Source organism: Dermacentor silvarum, chromosome 9 (genome assembly GCF_013339745.2).
Source record: "Dermacentor silvarum isolate Dsil-2018 chromosome 9, BIME_Dsil_1.4, whole genome shotgun sequence".
NCBI classification, from domain to species: domain Eukaryota; kingdom Metazoa; phylum Arthropoda; class Arachnida; order Ixodida; family Ixodidae; genus Dermacentor; species Dermacentor silvarum.
Genome location: NC_051162.1, coordinates 157,996,973 through 158,016,776, shown reverse-complemented (window position 1 = coordinate 158,016,776; position 19,804 = coordinate 157,996,973). Strand labels below are relative to the sequence as shown.

Genomic DNA, 19,804 nt, shown 5'->3' with positions numbered 1-19,804 from the left:
GCGACACACACAGGCATACAAAAAAAGAAGTGACGAGTGTGTTTGTGTCTGCTTTTGCGCTGGTCGTAACAATATGTAACGCCAACCAGCCCGGTTCAAGCCTCCCTTCTTTTGTTTACCCGCATGACAATTGCAAAAAAAAAAAAAAGAAAAACAGTATTAGCTTTGGAGACCTAGACCTTCGTAACTCAGCACGACATGGCCGACGACTGTATTTGAGAAGTCGTTGTTTCTTTATTATTCCCGCGTCGACGGTCGTTGGGTAGCCGCAGGGGAAACGGGCGGAAGAGGACCTTGCGAAGCTTTCCTGCCAGGACATCTCCCCGACCCGTCCGCCGCGGCTAGACCAGGTTGTCGTTGAACACTGGTCCCAGGGGCACCTGGGACGGCGTCACGTTGTCCCGCCGCGCCTTCTTCCTCAGCTCGGGCGGCAGGTCTCGGTAGGCGGCGTCCGGTAGCGCCTCGTTGCAACGGTAGACCAGGTCGGACCAGATGATGGCCTCCTGCGAGAAGCAGAACACCCCGAGTCGTCCTCCCCGCAGGGCCGAGTCGTAGATGTTTCCGGAGTCGGCGACCATCTGGTCGCTCTCGAAGATGCGCAGCCGGATGAGGCCCAGCTCGGGCCGGTGCAGCAACAGCCAGCGGTACGCCACTTTCTCCTTCCAGCCCACGTTGCGGGGGTCGCGCCACAGGAGGCGCACCTGCGCCGAAAAAAAGAAAAATGCTCAAGGTTAAAGGGGACACCGAAGTTAAACGGATGTATTTTAGTTTAGGAGAACTTCATGTTCGGCAAGTTGGTATCTATTATCTTGAGGCGCCAAAGAAACACACAGCACACGTGAGAAGACAACGGGACAAATAAAGCAGTTGTGAGTTGTGCTCTGTCCCGTTGTCTTCACTTGTGTGCTGTGTGTGTGTGTTTTTTTTTTCTTTGGCGCCTTAATAGTTATAATGACCATGTATTCTTAGAAAAACTCCACGTTCGTTAATTTCGACATCAAGTCGATTATTAGAAGAGGCAATGAGTACCAAGTTTATATTTTCTTCTCTTCTTTCTTTCTTTTTAAATTTTGGCGCCGGAACCCCCTGTTCTTCTTCTTTGGCATTCTATAAAGGTAATTTAGTAATATTGGGCATTCTAGAAGGGTAATTTACTAATACAGCTTAGCTTATTTTTCTCTTCAACATTGTCCCATAATTCCTCGGTAGAAGGTTGTGCTCGAAGTTGTGGCGTCCACATATGGCTGTTTGGAAAGGAATGGTGCGCGTTTTATACAATAGTACTTCTATACCTGTCCCGGCGTGTGTCCGGTGTGCCAGAGCGCGTTCCTGAGCGTCTCCCCCGGCCCGGTGTCCGAGTGGACGAGCTTGAGCTGTATGCCCGGTTCGGCCACGGCCCGGAAGGGCGTCGCCTGCCAGTAGGTCTGGCTGCTCTTCTTCCACATGACGGCGTAGAAGTGGCCGTTGTCCTGGTAGCCGAACACGAAGCCCACGTAGTCGTCGTCCACCTCGGTGTCCACGAAGAAGGTGCCTGCGCCAACCACACACACGCTCTCTTATTAATTACTCCGCCCTGTTTCCTGTTTGCTTGTGTCGCGCGAGCTTTAACATGACGCTAAAGTGGGGGTTGTACGTAATAAGCGGAGGTTTCTTTGAGCCTCCCCCAGCGCCCCTTTCGTGGACGGCTGTCTATAGCGGACTACACTGGGCCAATCCCGAAGATGGTTTAAAGTTTCGCCAACTTTACTTCAACGTATACCCGTATGTACTCCAACACCGTATGCACCGTGTGGAGTACCCCATGTCCTCCATATGTTTCCCGTACGATGTTCACGGAAATTACACGGAATTTACGCGGCGTCGATATAGATTCCGCATGAATTATACGGAAAGCATATAGAATGGTTGGAATGGCATGCGGAATGTTTCAGTGGAATTGATATGTGCCCTCGCAATGTTATATATAATGTGGCTTGGAACGCGGGCGGATCTTGTAGGCTGTGCAATTGCGTCGCAACGCCCACACGCCTCAGAGCTAACCGATAGACCTAACCAATTTAAGCGTCACCGGCAGCATGAAAAAGAAATATACCTTTCTGCGATAGCAGAGCGATCACTCTGTCAGGAGAGGACGCTTGGTGAGACACTACTAGGAAAGAAAAATTAGCGGCGACCACTGATCTGTGCGGCGGCGCCTCAATTCCGCTCTCATTCCAGCTGGCCATGACGTCATTAGTTTTGACAGCGTCAACTCAGGTCCACTTATTTGTTTATACTGTGTGTCCCAGGTAAGGTTAGCCAAGCTTAAAAAGGTTAAAATGTCAAGAGAGAAATGTGCTTTAATGATATGCTGGAGATGTTAGCGTGGCTGTCCAAGTACAAGATGGAATTAAAAGAGCTGTGGTGTGCAGTCTTTAGAAGTCTGATTACCGAACATCGTAGCTCTTTAAAACTATCTCGCACCGTGTTTTTTTATCTTTCTTTTTTTTTTTTTTTTGCTTTTCAACAGCCTGACTGTATTGGTAAAGATAGCGTTGCATTTTATTCAAGAGAAACTAAGGACTCGACCTAGCAAGTTTCAGAAGCTTTTAATTTGCTACGCCAAGTCGGCTTCCGCACAGAAATCCTGCGCGGAAAACTACTTCGAAATCCGCGACTACACGATGTCGTTATGAAAGTTCGGCGCTCACGTTTACTCATAATCGACCTTTTTCTGGCAAATGACTTTAAGAGTTTTGAAATAGTAGTTCGCCAATATAAGCTTATGACGTGTTTCACTTTGGCTTACATTTAAACGAGAAAAATATAGATTAAAAAATCAGACGCTCCATGTAACCGGTATCGGCAACCACCTGCACACTCGACGAGCTTGTCTCGCGTTGCGTGCACATCTGCCACGGCTTGTGTGTACGCCTCTTCCACGTGTTGCGCGCTTTAGTCCCGCGACAGCTGCTGCTGCTGCTGCCGCCTCGTCAGGCCACTCGAATGACGAGAGGTTTCAAGTGCAACCCCTCAAAAGCGGTGACGCGCAATTTCGGGGCTGGGAAACGCCGAGCTTGGGAAGTGAGCGGTCAGGGTATAAGGAGCGAGCACCTGTGTTTACAGAGCACCGAAAAGCAAAGAAAGAAGGAAGCAAACAACGAACTCTATATAGCGCAGTGGTCCTTGGAAGCGCCGGGCTGTATCCTCTGCCTCCCTCATCTTCGGGAGAACATACAAGTGACTAGCGAAAGCGATTGGATTCCGCAACTCCCTGCGATGGTTCCAGTGACAGTGCGACTTCTTCACGTGACGCTGACTTTTTAGCGTGCTTTTCTTTTAGTCAGCTGTCTGTTCTCCGGGCAGCCGGGAGAATTTCTGAAACGAATTTCTCCCGGCATTCACCTCCAATTGGTGCTCGGAAGTCACGTGACAAACTGTTGGGAAAGACTGGCTGCAAGTGTGCTCTAACCTAACCTAACCGAACCTTCCGAGAGCCAATAGGGGGTGAGTGCCGGGAGAAATTCGTTTCAGAAATTCTCCCGACTGCCCGGAGAGTAGACACTGCCTTTCTTTTAAACCTGTGAAACTCAAGGTCGTGGATTCTATTCTCGACCGCAGCGTGGAATGGAACAAAGCTCGTGTTAGGTGCAGCACGTTAAAGATCCCCATCTGGTCGAAAATTCGGAGCCATCCATACGCTATTTGCCATCCCTCATAGCCAATGCGTTGCTTTGGGATGGAAAACGCCATAGTTGTGATTTCATTTTTGACCAGGGCCGTTCTTAAGTCATTATGCACTGGACTATAGGTGTCCGATAACGATGTTCTATCTCTCTCATGAAAGCGGGATCTTTCCCGCCTAAACCGGGACGTCTGGTGATTTCAACTGATAACCGAGTCGTTTTTGAAACTTACTATATGCGACTGACAGCTGAGCGACTTGGCATGACTTCTTGTTGGAAAATATTAAATCAGTTGACAGTCAGTGCATGGGTCGTTCAGTTTTTTTTCTTGTGTCTGGTTCCTAATTCTCGTGCAGTTTTTTGTTTTTCTTCCATAAATCCTTACTGAACATCAGCAAGACCATGACAGCCGTTTCTCTAGCCAGTAGTACGGCTAAAAGCGCGGTTTCCACAAGCCAGGGCACTCCATCAAAGCGCACAACTTTTGCGAGAGCGTAGCCGGTGGACTCACCTTCGAAGTCGACGCCCCCGAAGTGCTGGAATCCCACGGCGAGCCCCGGGTCCGAGTTCATGGTCTGCACGATCTCGGCGCCCTTGTTGTAAACCACCCAGTGGGGGTCGATCTGCGAGTCGCCCTCCGGGTCCAGCACCACCGTCTGGTAGGCGCGGAAGTCGGTGGCGTACACACGCCGGTTGTCCGGGCACACGTCCAGGGCGTCGGGCACCGAGTCGCCGTCAAAGTCCTCGCGGCAGGCGTCGCCGACCCCGGTGCGGTTGGTGTCCCGCTGGTCCGGGTTCGGCACCAGGGCGCAGTTGTCCTTGAGTGTCGCTGAGGGGAGAGAAAGACAGCAAACGTGCAGACCGTCGTTAAGGTACTATGGTCCCTCGAATAAAAATTACAAAAAGCAATCATTGCTTGGGCGGAAGAGGTCGCCGCAGACAAGCGGCCATCTACGAAGTCCTAAAATTTCTCTTGAATAAAGTTGCTTCCTCCTCCTTAAGTTGCCTACTACGCGAATCAGTCATACCTACTACTCGAAGCGGGAAACACAAACGTGAAACGCGAATCACACAAGCGCTGTGTCTGCTTCGCGTAGTAAGTGCCGGAAACAGGCTAACGGCGAGGCGTGAAACACAAACGTGAAAGGCGAAGCAAACCGACTCACGCAAATTCGTGCGTGTGTCGCGTTTGTGTCTGGTTCCGCGTTTGTGTGCCGCGTGCCAGTAAATCAGTAACTTACCCCCCCCCCCCCCTCCTTCACATACACAAGCGCGAAGCATATGTGTGTGTGTGGGTGCTTCGCGTTTCGGGCAGCGTAACACCCAGTGCTTCGCGTTTCACGCAGAGCAATACGCAGGAACATAGGGGGCCTGTGTGGATATTGCTTGAGCCTGATATGTACGCTGCTTTCTTTGTAACTTTGGGGAATAAAGTATCATCATCACCATTATTATTATTATTATTATTATTTTATATTATTATTATTATTATTATTGTTATTAGTATTATTAGAATTATTCCGCGTTTGTGTGCCGCGTGCCAGTAAATCAGTACCTTAGAAGATAACCATAAAATAGATTAGGAGATAAGGATAAATGAAAGCCAGGGAGGTTGTAACCATGTCAGAGCCCGGTTGGCTACCCTGCACTGCGGGAAGGGGAGGAAAAGACCAAGAGAGAAAATCATGTGCACTGAACTTGCTGGCGTAACGTACTTCTCAGCGCTCTTTCAAACAAAGAAATGAAGAGCCATGGTGAGAATACGAAGTAGTTGCTTGTCAACTGCTACAAAAATTGGAGGTTTGGCTGCTAAGGGGAGCCCGTTACATGTCTCGAGATTGCCGTCCACTGACCTGGCTGTCGGGCACACCGTCGTTGTCCTTGTCGAAGTCGCAGGCGTCCCCGTCTCCGTCCGAGTCGGTGTCCAGTTGGTCCGCGTTCGGGTCGTCGGGGCAGTTGTCCCGGTTGTCCTGGACGCCGTCCCTGTCCCGGTCTATGTTGTCGTCGCAGGCGTCACCCACCAGGTCGCGGTCCGTGTCCACCTGCAGCGTTTGAGCAGAGCACGAAATTAGGGCGTTGATCGAGGAGGCCATATGCGTTAATTAGTGCAACCCTTATAGAAACGCCGACCCTTATTCTATAGCTCCTATACGAGACGTTTTGTTTGCTGTCAGCGCGTGTTTTTCTCGGAGGAAATGGTTTCGCATTACGGCGCATGTGTTCTGTGCTGCCGCAAGACGTTGTTTGTTAGTCTTTCGATAGAGGTCCCCAAATCGAAACTTAGCCCAGCTTTTCAGAGGGAGTGCGCGTTGTTAACCCGCTGTTATTCGCGGTATGTTCCCGTATATATATATATATATATATATATATATATATATATATATATATATATATAGGCACCTCAAACCACGCAGCGTTCCCTGATGTGAGCATATCAGTACTGTTTTCTACATATATCGCGAGCAGGAACGCGGAGACAAAAAGAAATACACGGATGGCGCTGCAATGCCATATCACGATGTAGTCATACCTTATACTATGTCGTACGATGCTTTACGGTGTCACACCTATGTCGTACTCACGTTATCATAACAACACTTGTCGAATTGCAGTGCCGCCAGTGTGTCACATCTGATTGGCTTATCCCCGCGTTCTAGAACGTTACTCCGCTCAACGCTCCACCTCGGCTCAGTGATGACGATTTATTGGCATCCCTTTTGAAACGGGGCAGTGACAAATGGTCCCTTAGCCTACTTGAGTTAATCAGGTATGCTATATATGCTTTCATTTTAGCATTTTTGTATCTCTCCCTTAATGTTTTTTTTTTTTGAATGCGAAGCATTTCTTGCCCGCAGCTCTGTCTGTTGTCCCCCGTCGCACACCTCCACAGCGCATGCGCGTCCCTCTCCTCTCCTACGCATCCCCCCTTTCTCTCCTCTAGGAATCCTGTACGGAGGGGCGCCCGCGTGCCACACCCCCACAGCACATGTGCGTCGCCTCCCCCTCTCTCCTCTCCTACGCTTCCCCATTTCTCTCCTCAAGGAATCCCCTACGGAGCGGCGCCCGCGCGCCACAGCCCCACAGCGCATGCGCGTCCCCTCCCCCTCTCCTCTCCTACGCACACCCCCTTTCTCTCCTCTAGGAATCCGGAGTGGCGCGCACGACAGGTGGTGCGACAGCTGCATACTCCGCTGGGGGCGCCATGGTAGTTCCGCGGTATGAAAATGACGGAGCGCGCGCGCCTCATTCTCTCCTGGGCAGCGCCGCGATGAGCGCTCGGGCCGCTGCCGCGAAACCATCTCCCCGCTGCTTCGCATCCACACATGGTTCTCTTTAGCGGGAGATGGAGTAATTTTTTTCTCTTCTTCAAGACTCAAGACTTGATGATGATGATGATGATGATTTATTGGCATCCCCTTTGAAACGGGGCGGCGACAAATAGTCACCTAGCCTGCTTGACTTAATCAGGCAGGCTAGCTGACTACCTAGACCGGAAAGTGGATGACAGCGCCGGCCCTCGGCACAAGTAGTCACTGCGCTTCAATGACAACCCACGACAATTCTTCAGAAGCGTCGCTTCTTCGGCCGACGGTTCGCGCTGTGATCAACTCGGTGGAACGAAGGAAGAGCTTCGAGTCGTGGATCGTTTGAGAATACGGGGGTTCAAACGAGCTAACGCTATTGTGGAATTAGACAAAAAAAAAAAAAAAAAAACGGCGAATTGACGTACTGGGCCCAGCTCGTAATAACCACGCCCTGCGGCCACTTCGTCATTCCTCGCTGCCGCTCATGACAGGTGAACACCTCCTCCTGGATAGCAGATCCCTGCACTCTGATTTATGACGTCATGGCACTTGAACCAAACTTGCCACTGTCAAGCCCGGCGTAACGAAAGCGCGGTGATGTCAAAATCGTCGCGGCTTGCTCGGGACTATCCCTATTAGACTCTATGGCAGTCGGGCAGGGTAGGTAGCGTGACGTCACGGATTGAAGTGCACAGGCCTCGTGCTATCTAGGAGGCGTTGGACAGGTGCGTCGCGCGCGCACGGGTTAACGCGATAGCGTTAATGTTCACGTGTCGCAGAAAATCCGGCGCCAGCGTAAGCGCCGGCGTCGTTGGCGGAACTAATGATGCCGAACCACATCATCCGCCGCCCGGTCGGGGTGGTTCGATCGGCTTCTCGTGGCGCAAGGCGTTAGCTAACAAAAATTGAATGTCTCAAAGTTAAACTCGTCAGAGAAGTCAAAGTACGTACGACTTAACCACAACCAACGGACGTCATAGCGTCGGATTGTAATTTGAATATACGAGAAAAAAAAAGCAAAATAAGCAGCCAGGGATATTTGAATGCTATATCTTAAATGTGAAGCTTAAGCGTCCTCCAAATGTTTTACTGCGCATTTGTGGGTTGCCGTAGCTCGGGCGCGCGCGCACCGACTCAGCCACCCACCTGGTCGTAGTTGGAGACCCTGGGGCAGTTGTCGCAGGCGTCTCCGAGGCCGTCCCCGTCGCTGTCGGCCTGGTCCCTGTTCCGCACCGTGGGGCAGTTGTCGCGCTCGTTGGGCACGCCGTCGTCGTCGGCGTCCTCGTCACAGCCGTCGCCTCGTCCGTCGCCGTCCGAGTCGGTCTGGTCCGGGTTGGACACCAGGGGGCAGTTGTCGCACGCGTCGCCCTGCGGGGAGCACGAGCGCGCGGCTAAACACGCGTGACAACGGCTAAGCATCCGGGCTTATATAGAACCACGGTTCGGAGTGTCACGTCAAGAGGATGCGGTGGCGGCGGCGGCCGTGATTTTTGGAATGTATACGCAGAGAGGTATGGGGTGGGAATTTACTCGGAAGGCACCAAGTTTTTTTGTTTATTTAAAAAACTGTTTCTTTTTTTAAGGTTATATGGTAATGACTTGCAAAGCGGCGAAAAGTGAAATTGAGAACTTTCATGGTGATGATGAATATTTTCCTAACTTCCATGTTCATTAAAAAAAAAACTCTTCTATGAAACGCTTAATTGTAGTTACCATTTTGTTACTATACAGAAGTTAGTCTATAGTTTAGCTGCTTCATTCCCTTTTTGTGTTTTTCCCAGCGCAAATAATGAATGGATTCGAACAAGCCATTCGGTTGGGATCCAAAAGTTTGCGTACACTTCTCTATAATCCTTTCTCAGAATAAGAAATCTAAATAAATGAATAAATAAATAAATAAATCAGTATGTCAATAAATAGATGTGTAAATAAAGAAATAGGTGAATCAATCAATCTATTAATCAAACGCAGTGCCTCCGAAAACGGGCGTCCAACGACCACTTTCTGTCCTTCGCACGCGCGCGTGCTCGTAGTTTTCCCACTTACTGGAAGTGCGCCAGGGTCGACGGTACACATGTTTTTCACTCTTTCTTTCTTCTCACGCGAGAATCTCATTTCCGCCTCGACGGTCGCGTGAGGCGAGCGCGCTCGTAATTGTGTTCGCGGCAGACGTATCGATGCGTGCAGAGGTATATCGATCGGCTCGCACTGTACGTAAGCTTTCCACATGCGGACAACCGGTAGACATCCTGCTGCGAGGGCTCGCCAGGTGGCGCGTGCACGTCCCCCTCGAGCCAACATGAAAGGGAACAACGAGTTGGTTTTTAAGCAGCCATCACTCTTGATGTGCGGATTCGAATATGGCGTGTGTGAATGTGTAACGAGCAGATTTGCGGTTGCACACTTTAGTCTCATTGAGTGCTTTTTACGCGAGGCGCGTGTTTAGCCACTACGACCGGAGTGGACCGGAAACTGAGGTTTTGAACCAGTGGAATCTCGTTGATGCGTGCTTCACGGGAACCGGAAAAAAATAACCGGTAAATAAAGCGTATCATCCGAAAATCGTATCATCCATCGTGTTATCGACCAAATCGTTAAGGGTGCGGTTTGTCGCTTGGATAACACCTTTAGCCTTAGGGATAAGAAGACTGACTATTTGATGGTGGCAAAAGTTTTCGTATGTGGCTACTTTTTGTGACAAGTTAACCTAAACTTTTAACAACCATCGCTTTGTTAGAGACTCTTTGTTAAGTGTTGCTCCATGTGCCCCAGTATAGCGGTAAAGTGCAATGATTGTAGACTGTTGTCTTCAAAAATAGCGGTAAGCTGCCTGTCATGCGCACTTTTTCGCAAAGCTTTAAGGGCAAGGTTATTTAGCAGTGAGGACAAACCGGCATCCTTAAGTGTGCGGAAATGTTTACTCTGCAAACTATACGTGCGTGAAAATGTGCGCCTTTATAAACGTTACCGCTGCTTTAGAGTGCAGCTGGCGCGTTGTACGAAAGCTACGTGTACGTTGAATAAAAACCTCCGGGGCGCTTCACGAGTACACAATGCACCCGTGGGACCTGGCCGGCTTCGGAGCGGCACCCAGACGCAAGTCGATCCTTTCTCGGGTCGTGCGTGAAGGAATCGATCGTCGGAGCCGTCGGTTCAAACACTAGGCTTTTTTTTTTCTTTTTTTTCAATCTCCTTTTGATTTGCTTCAGGTCGCTGCGGCTGAGCGGACCGATCAAAGGCGCCGTGCGAACGCGTCATTACTTTTCTTTTTCTGTTTTATCATTACGAGCGATGTTTTAACACTGCACTACCATTGCCTCTTCTTTATACATGGGAGCGCTTGGGCGCAAGGGTAACGTTGAATCTCGAATTACTCTTCTGAACCACTCCCCCCCCCCCCCCCCCCAAACTCTATAGCGCCCTTTATGTAGATGTCAGTCTAAACACTTCATGATTCACATTGAAATGAACGTCGATTGGGGGCGAAATACGAAAACGTTCGTGTTGTACTTAGATGTAAGTGCACGTTAAATAACCCCAATTGGTCAAAGCTAATAGAGAATTTTAGATTCAGGGCACGCAAGCTCATTGCGTACGCAAGAACTAGGGCCATGGTATTGCGTATACAAGCCGCTTGCGTTCAATACCGTGGCCCCTAGCTCATGCGTACGCAATGAGCTTGCGTCCCCTAATATAAAACTTTAATCTGGAGTCCCCCCCCCCCCCTCTCCCCACTACGGCGTGCTTCAAAATCAGATCGTGGTTTTTGGCACGTAAGACCCCAGAATTCAATTTTTTTTTAAGTTCTGCGCGAGGAACGGACGGCGTCGCGACTATATACTCGCCTGGTGGTCGGGTCCGTCCGGGTCGTTGTCCTCCTGTCCCGGGTTGGCGGCCAGCGGGCAGTTGTCCGGGTTGTTCGGCACGCCGTCGTTGTCGGCGTCGCCGTCGCAGGCGTCGCCCTCGCCGTCACCGTCGGCGTCTTCCTGGCCGGAATTCGGGGTGCCCGGGCAGTTGTCCTGGGCGGCAGCGGGCCTGTCTGCAGGGCAGCGCCACCTGCGAACAAATCACCGCGTCCCACCGCACGGTATACACATTCGAACCCGGATGTATCGAACCCATATATAACGAATTATTGTGTATAACGAACAGCAGTAACATCACCTTGAAAACTTTCTATAAAAATTTTATTTCATATATCGAATTACCTATACATCGAACTTTTTTGTGATCCCCTTCAGATTCGATCTATCCGCGTCCGACTTGTATAAAACAGCTGTGAAATCTCATTGAAAAGTCCTCTATAAAGGTTTTATTTGATATATCGATTTACCTATACATCAAACTTTTTTGTAATCGCCTTCCGATTCGATATATCCGCGTTCGACTGAATAGCTGCGGGATCCTGTTGCGCTGGGCATGAAGGGTCGCGGATTCGATTTGCCGGCGGCCGCATTTCGATATGGGGTGGGAAATGCGAAACTGCTCGCGCTCCGAGCAGGCTGCATGTTTGAAGAACCCCGTACACCGAAAGTGTCAAATTACTCAGGTGCCGCCCTCTTGCACGGATCGTGTGTCACTATAGCTCTACCACGCGTTCTAATGAACAGCGCAACTGTATAGCGTTTGACAGCTGGGCGAACTGGCTCGAACACATTGCTCTAAAAATAGGCGCGACAGACGGCATCCGAAAGAACAAGATGGGTCATATGTTCCCTTTTCTTCTTTGTTTCTCGTCTGTCGCGCGGTTCTTGGAAATGAACCAGCTTTGGCAAAGGTTTGTTGAAAGAAAGCTGCAGTTTAAAAGAAAGTACTGCCAGAGTCCTTTACTCCTTTTTTTTTTTTTTTACGTCACGCTATGCGAGAGCTTCGTATACGCTGCCCACCCTGACAAGGATTCCTTTGCACTGCCAGTACATCGTGACAAGACTATCCTGTCGTCACTGGAGTGATCTTCAGGCTATTGTTTCGCTGCGAGGTTTTGCTGGTTAGTTCCGCGCAAGCGAGTGGAAGACCAATAAGTTAAATGCTAAAAGCTAATAAAATAAAAGGGGATCAGAGGACCACATGAACGAGTCTTTTCGACGGAATACGCGAAAGCAAACCGACGACACCGGTGGCAATTGTAGCCGGATGATGATGATGATGATTTATTGGCATCATCTTTGAAACGAGGCGTTGCTGTTTTGGTCCTTAGGCAACCGGGCTCGATCCTCAAATAGAAAGTCACTTCCCTTTGTTTTATCGTGCAGATTTTTCCTTCTAATTTCCTTCATTGCATTCTTGTAAATCTCCATCGTCTTTTTTTGTTTCCATTGGTTGCATCCAATTCACCGTCTCGGTTTCTGTCACTTTCATTTTGATGACTCCTGATTGTCTATTTACACTTTCAATTACCCTCTACCTGGCTGCCACCAACTTTCTTGACCTCTTCCTCCATTTTGTGTCCACGCTTTTCAGTTGCAGTTACTTGTGCACTTCAGAATCATTGTCTTCAGTAGCGCCCCTAGTGGTAGCTTCTGTCCTACATGAAACTTGCCGTCGCCTCCGACATCGGGGCGTCGTGCGCTCTCCGATCTCCGAGGCCATCAACTTGCCCTAAAGTTTCGCGACCAGCAAAGAAAAAGTATCGAAGGACACTGGCATACTACACTACAGGAAGGTGCCCCTGTTGTCCTCACCTCTGGCCACCCGTCGAGGTCCCTGTCGGGCCCGCAGTGGCGTCCGTTTCCGGCCCACCCGACGCGGCAGCGGCACCCGTACGCCCGTTCCTCGTCGTGGCGTTGCACACCGGCGCGGGGCGGGACGCAGTCCGCGTTGGCGTCGCACAGCGTCCCGTCGGGGCAGGTACCCGGCCGCGGGTGGCAGCCGGCCGTCTGGTTGCCCAGGTAGCCCGGGAGCACACTCGCCGCACACCCTGCTCGTAATATAGGCAGAAGACATAATAAAAAGTGCTCGTATAGTGACGAATCCGGACGAACGACAAAGGTTCCCGAGTGGAAATTCTTTATACGCCAATCACAGCACCAGTCCATCAATTATACACCAATCACAGAGCGGCGGCGCGCCGCTCGGTTCCTTGCAGCACCACCAGATAGCGCTCGCATCCGCGGTAGCGGCGGCGCCGGCCGTGCAGGGGGAAAGCAAGAAAAATAACCAGAAAGCTCGGCTTCGTGCATAGCGTTCGCCGCAAGCGCTTCCTGCTAAAGATTGCGGTTGCGTAAGCTGCAGTTGCCGGGAAGCGTGAGTAGCAGTCAGGGACCTTCGAATGCTATCGCGTTTCACTCTTAAAGGCGAAGCTTAAGCGTCGCCCAACTTTTTCTTAGAATGCAGCCCAAACTCTGTATACTCCTGCCTGAGTATAAGAGCCGTGGCATAGACTATGGCGGACACGACGTGGAACCAACCTCGATCCCTGCGTGTTGATGCAGCGCGAGTTGGGCACGCAGCCGCCGTTCCGTCCGTCGGCGCATTCGTCAACGTCGCGGCACTGCTGTCGGGAGGAGCGCGCGAACACGAGGCCGACGCCCCGGTGCTCGCCGCCCTCGAATCCGCGCGGGCAGGGGCCGCACCGGAAGCCGGGCGACTCGTTCACGCACGCCGCGTCCTGGAAGCACGGGTTGGCCGCGTCGCACTCGTCCACGTCCTCGCAGTGGGTGCCGTTGCCCTGTTCGGCGAGGAGGCACATTGCTCTGTCTGTAATAACCATATATGGAGCCCGAACACACAGTGGTGCCTAGTGAATCGTGGAAAGATTTGTTTTCCATTGGAACTGTACATCAAATAAGGAGAAAAAAAAAGAAAAACGACATAACGCCCGAGAGAAAAACAACTTGCGGCCGTTGACAACCGCACCGACACCTCACGCCCCTTCCCCATCCTCCCTTTCCAGTTCACTCTAGTCGGGTACTACGTGTACTAAGCCTAGCCCTGGGAGTTTTACCTGGGTGTGTTAACTACCATGCAACTCCCAGTCACTTATGAGTGTAAGGCTAAATCATGGTGGGACAACGGCTTGTTAATAAGATGTTTCACGGCTAGTTTCACGGAGTCGGTCAGTCAGAGCTGCCGGTTGGTCGCTTCGTCAGTAAGTTCGTCGGTCGATCGGTTCGCTCAGTGAGTGTAAAGCGGTGGTTCGTACGTCCATCAGTGAGCCGGCCGGTTATTCAGAAAATCAGTGAGCATGGCTGCTCTGTCAGTCAATCAGTCGATGAAACAATTAATCATCGTATAAGAGCGCGAAGTTGGGCTAGTTTCTTGAGCGACATACCGACAAAAACAGCTGCAGCAACAGGACCGCTTGAAAGCAACGCGCCCAGGCGCAACGCAGAGAGTAACACATCATCGTCTGCGTTGTTTTGTGTTTCATTGATCAAGTTGCTGCGATGTTTTATTTCTTGTAATTATCAACCAATCAACTGTTCCTCAATGAATGAATGGATCAATCAATCAATCAGTCAATCAATAATCCAATCAATCTCGTAACCGCGTACATGGAATCCCTCGGGACACGGTCCGCAGTGGTAGCCCCCTCCGGGGGTGTTGCGGCATTGTACCCCCGGGAAGCAGGGCTTCTCCTGGCCGCACCTGTCTACCGGTAGGCACCGGACGCCGTCGCCCGTGTAACCCGACGGACACGGCCCGCACCGGTAGTCCCCGCGCGGCATGTCCATGCAGTGCACGCCCCGGAAGCAAGGCCTGCTCGCGCAGGTCGCGGGCGCTGCCCCCACGTTGATGACCACGTCCTCGGGGTGGCCCTGCCGCTGGCACAGGCTGCAGCGGGACAGCGTCTCGGTCAGCATCAGAAGGGCTCGCGTCTGCACCTCGATGGCCTTCTTGGACTCCTGGGTGGGGGGTTAAGATAGCGGCGGTGTTGTTGAGTTGAGGATGAAAGCGAGACATAGGCACAGAGTAATATCTGTTCGTGGCTCAACCACCCAAAACGGCCTATTCCAATAGTCCGGCCATCTACATTCAACGAAACGTGCGTGGAAGAAGGACCCCGGGACTCGCGCTGAATACAGATCGATAACATACAGTCGAACCCGGTTATATCGAACTCGAAGAGGATCGCGGAATAGTTCGATGTATCAGTAACTCGATGTATAAAATAAAAATTTTATACAAGAATTTTCAAGGGGATTTTACAGCTGTTGGTTATACACGATAATTCGTTATATCCGGGTTCGATATATCCGGGTGTGACTGTAGTAGAAAGTCCTTGCCTGTTCGTAAACTCCTTACCGTTTCCGGTAATACCGGGTTATACGGATAATTAAGTGCACTGCACCAACAACGCCTTTAGCGACACCTTACCAAGCAGAGGATGCCTAAATGCGCTCCCTCTTTCCCGTTTAGGGAGAACGCATCGAGGTAACCTACTTGGAGGAACTGGGGACCGCAGCAAGGGTGGTGACGACAGTCGCGCTGGAACGCGTTAACGCGGTCTGTGGGCTCACCACGTTAATACTGCAGTGACCTATCGTATTATACTTAACTGCGGGTGGGGTTTTGATGGAGACCATATTCGTGAACGTGCAGTGCGTTTATGATCTATGGCGAGAACACTGACGTGACACAAATTATTCAAATGCATTAGTAGTGGCGCAAAGCTTCCAGAAGATGTTGCTACCACCGTTGTTATTGCATGCTACTGCCGTCCACGGCTAGCGGTGACCCGGCAATCCGTGAACGGCAAGAAGTTTACGAACAAGCTCTAAAACTCTCAATTTACACCGAAGCACTTTACGGACTGGGGCAGTTATGCTCAGTCGCGCGATAAATTTAACAATATTCATTCAGTGGGTCATGCAGATTTTATATATATGCACTGTCTGGTTTTTCTTTTAATTGAGCATAATACATAACCTGGACATGTTGTAAGAGTGTCAGCTTAACCACGCTGGCGTGTCCTGTGGTGTTCAGTTCAGATGAACAGTAGTTCCCTACTTTGGTGGGAACTGTTTGCTTCTTGTGCAGTAGCGAAATCACAGAATTGAGCTTCGGGCAGGTAACAACAGTAAAGATAAAGCACAAATAACTATACCGCAACAAACGGGATGTCAAATTTCCAGTCTATCAAGATAGTGCTGTTCATTTAATCTTCGTGTGTCTTCTGTATGCAGTGCAGTGATAGGATAGTGCTTCGAAATTCTCAGTTATGAAGAGCTACGGCTGCGCACATAGCTCTTACACCAATCTCAGGTCGTAAGCATGTTCTTTTCGGCGCTGGAACATTTGTGATATGAGCAAAGTATAAACGTAGTTGTCATAATGGTATATCCAATAACACGTACCCGATTCTTGACAATCCGTATTGAAAAATCAACATAAATAATCAATCGGCGCTTACGCTCAGCATGTCGATGAGATCGATGAGAGCCCGGGTCGCCAGGCGACCGAGGTCTCCGCGGAAATGTACGTCGCCGGACGCCTCGTCGCTGTGGACGACTCCCTCGGAGGTCATCGCCATTCGGCCGCTGCTGCTGCTGCTGCCGCTTCTGGTGTTATATGCCGTCGCCGAGGGCGTCGTCAGGGCCTCCCGTCTGCTACAGGACGTGGACGCCCTGCGGAGCACGTTGTCCACCGTGACGTCACGCACGGTGTCCACCTTGATCCTCTTGTCTCGATAGACCCTGAGACCGGTCGACTGGCGAGCCATCTCTTTCAGTGGAAGCGAGAGAGACAGCTGCTCTTGTACCTGGCAGTCGAGGAAGACGTGGACGTCCGTGTTGGGCATCGGGTCCCGCTGTCCTTCGGACGTCGAGAACAGGAGGACGACCTCCCGGGGCACTCCGTCGACGTCCACCGCCGAGGACGTCGGCGGCGTCGACGACGAGCCGTTCACGATGCCTCTTCGGGTGTCGACGTCGGTGGACCTCAACCGAAGTCTCCTCTGGGCGCCCTCGAGCGCCAGTCGTAGACCGTGCGTGGTGTCGCCCGTGAACTGTAGTTCCAGGAGCGCCTGCTCCTGGCTGAACCGGGGCCTCAGCGGTGCGTCGCGTAGCGTGACGGCGAGCCCCGACGGAGACGTCGAGGACAGCGTTTGCCACAGCGTCGACGAGAGGTCGAGGTCGTGCGTGAGGTACGACCTGGCCTCGGGAGGACCGCCGCCTTCCCGGCCGTCGCCGGTCGCCCCGCCGAAGACCGACGACAGCACGAAGACGGCCGCTATTCCTAGCGACCGCGTAGTTAGCCTCAGGGCGTCGGGTTGTGTCGTCATGGCCGAAAGAACAGTCCTTGGGCGGCCTCCGTCCAACTGTCGTACAGCTTCAAGGGACGCACGTCACCGCGAAGGTCCAACGGGTGTGGTCCTCCTAGGACCGGCGGGAAGGCGTTGCCGGCGACGCGCTTTCACTTGTCAGCCTGGCGTGCGGTCGCTGCTGCTTTCGAAGCGCCAGGTTTTGAGTGTTGAAGGTTCATGTAACAAGACGTCGTCCTTCGGCGGTAGAGCGGGAAGAAACGTACCGGAGCGGGCCGTATTTGTGCCGATAGGTGCAATGCCACGGGCACAGGTCGTTGCCGCGGTTGCCACCACACTTTTGATCTCGAAGGGTTCGCGTGGCCTTCCTTCCGTCGGTTTTCTAGCGACGATGTTGCCGCTGCCGAGTCGCCCGAAAGACTGGAAAGTCAGCTCCGGGGTCGCATTTTGGTTTTCGCGTTTTTCTTTTTTTTTTATTCCTTTTTTTTTCCACGCGGCAATGTTGGAGGCCGTCGTCTCTCGTGTGTGTGTGATGGTCGACGGGAATGGAACGAAGATGGCGCGAAAAGAGGGGGGTGGGCGCTCTTGAAGGATGAGACCTTCTGCCCTGATTGGCTGTGATGACGCTGGCGTCGACGTTGGCGAGCGAGCGACTTGTGGCGGGAGGCGGCCACATCTGGAGTCGCTCCTGTCCCGTTGAGCGATCTCTCGGTGGCTGCTAGCTGCTTCTTCACTGTTCGTCGTTCGGGGTTTGTGTGTCGCAAGTGCCTCCTCGTGGCGTTGCTGTTATAGTAGTGGCCTTGTCCTCGCCTCTTTTAACGCCTTATCCGGGGAGCCGTCGTTTCTGCGTTACGCCAGTGATATGCGCGGGCTAGCCGACGCCTGTTTATGTTCATAGCTCGCGCTTCGCTGCGTGTGTCGGATCGGGTTCTGTGCAGTTATCCAGGACTTGCCGCGTATAGCTCGCCTTCGGCAGGAGTGGATGGGCGTTTTAAGCTTTTTAGCGCACCAGCGTTAAGGGGCCCGTGTCGCAGAAAATCGGGCGTCGGCGTTGGCCTGGGCTCGCCGGCGTCGTTGGCGGAAATAATCAACCGGAACCTACCCGACCGCGCAGGCTCTCCGAGTGGCGCAAGTCGTTAGTGAACAAAAATTGAATTTCTCAAAAAAATATCCGTGAGAAAAATCGTAAAGTTCGACTTAACCACAACCTACAGACAGGATAACGTCGGATTGTGAGTTGAATGTATGAGAAAACAATTCTGTTACGAGGAAACTCAAACACAAACTCATTTTCCAGCATTTTGTACCATACCAACAGTGGCGCGCCCGGGTAGGTTACTTGCAAAAACACCACACAGATGGCGCTCGCCTCGGCAGCGTAGAGAGCCTAAAACGGCAGCGATGCCTTGAGTCGAAGGTGAAGGTGGAGTAAAAGGAAAGTTGCAGTTGCCCGGAAGACTTCGAGCATGTCAGAGTGCGGGCTGTAATGCACCGTACGTCGTGGAGTTCTGCGCACTAAGGCCTTGACAGCTGTGTGGATGATCGCGTACGTGCCTGATCCACGAATCCGGCAGCACGCGATGTCTGCAGCTTAATTGCGCGAGTTTTGCTATCGATGTACAGTAATAGTTTGGCCGTGGATGACCCCGAAACCTACGCTCGCCACGTCAGCTTGAAAACAGTCAGATTTGATGGCTCGATTCCGGAATTAGCATTGTTGCTCGCGTACTGCGATTACTGCGATTTGTTTATAGCAGGACGCATTGTCCTTTCGAATTTTAAGCTTGTTCCTACAGCGATGGCAAAGAATCGTCTTCGTACTTTTGCGAAGTGGTTACAAAGTATGCAAGTACGGTAATATACGAAGGCAGTGATCAGCATTGTCCTCATATAATTCGCGTACTTGCGTAAATTTTGTGCAGGGTAACTCGCTGGGCGGAGTTTTTTTTTTTTTTTTTTTTTTCCTTATCTCCGTCAAATTACGGGCGCGCAGGCTTTGCAAGCACTTCCTGCAGGTCTGAGGATCGTTGGGGAATGTGGCTCTATGCTTTCTGAAAGTCGTCCTCGGCCGTACCGGCCCTTTGCCTGCATGCAGGGCTGTAGCCGTTTGGCAGGTTTATCCGCGCCCACAGCCTACACAAATGCTGCATGTGACTAAACGATAAGCGGCAGAGCGGGAGCGTAGGCAGTTCATTGGTGTCGAAGAGGGGGGACAGGGATTGGAAACGTGAGGAAACAGACGGGCCGGCGAGAGAGAACGGCATGAACCCCCCCTCCGAACCCACTTCCCCTCGGCGTCACTTCGTCTTCATTAATCTGGGCCGCCTTGACGTGCTCTTGGCGCCGGCTTAACGCCTCCCCCCGAGAGTCTAGGAAGGGAAGTTTCATCTTTCTGTTTAGCATGCACTGTGTTCTCGTCTTTCTCTCTGCCGCCTTCTCTCTCTGTCGCTATCTATCTATCTATCTATCTATCTATCTATCTATCTATCTATCTATCTATCTATCTATCTATCTATCTATCTATCTATCTAATCTTTTTCTATCGCGTTATCTGTCTATCGGTCTCTCTTTCTCTTTTATACGTGTGAATTTGTTTCCTCGCGCGAAAACCCAGGAACGAGCTGATGCGAGAT

At 51.5% G+C, this 19,804-nt stretch overlaps 2 protein-coding genes across 5 annotated transcripts in view; one reads left to right on the top strand and one right to left on the bottom strand.

Moving 5' to 3' along the window:
* Positions 1-19,804, top strand: part of LOC119464571 (zinc finger protein jing-like) — a 171,250-nt gene that overhangs the window by 75,317 nt on the left and 76,129 nt on the right. The gene's annotated exons all lie outside the window — the stretch shown is intronic.
* LOC119464570 (cartilage oligomeric matrix protein-like) lies at positions 215-17,955 on the bottom strand. The gene is given in 12 exon segments (XM_037725588.2): positions 215-701; positions 1,293-1,531; positions 4,177-4,483; positions 5,519-5,707; positions 8,117-8,338; positions 10,816-10,992; positions 10,994-11,026; positions 12,652-12,870; positions 12,872-12,887; positions 13,378-13,637; positions 14,464-14,814; positions 16,323-17,955. Coding segments are annotated over 12 exon segments (3,243 nt in total). The 5' UTR covers positions 17,193-17,955; the 3' UTR covers positions 215-341.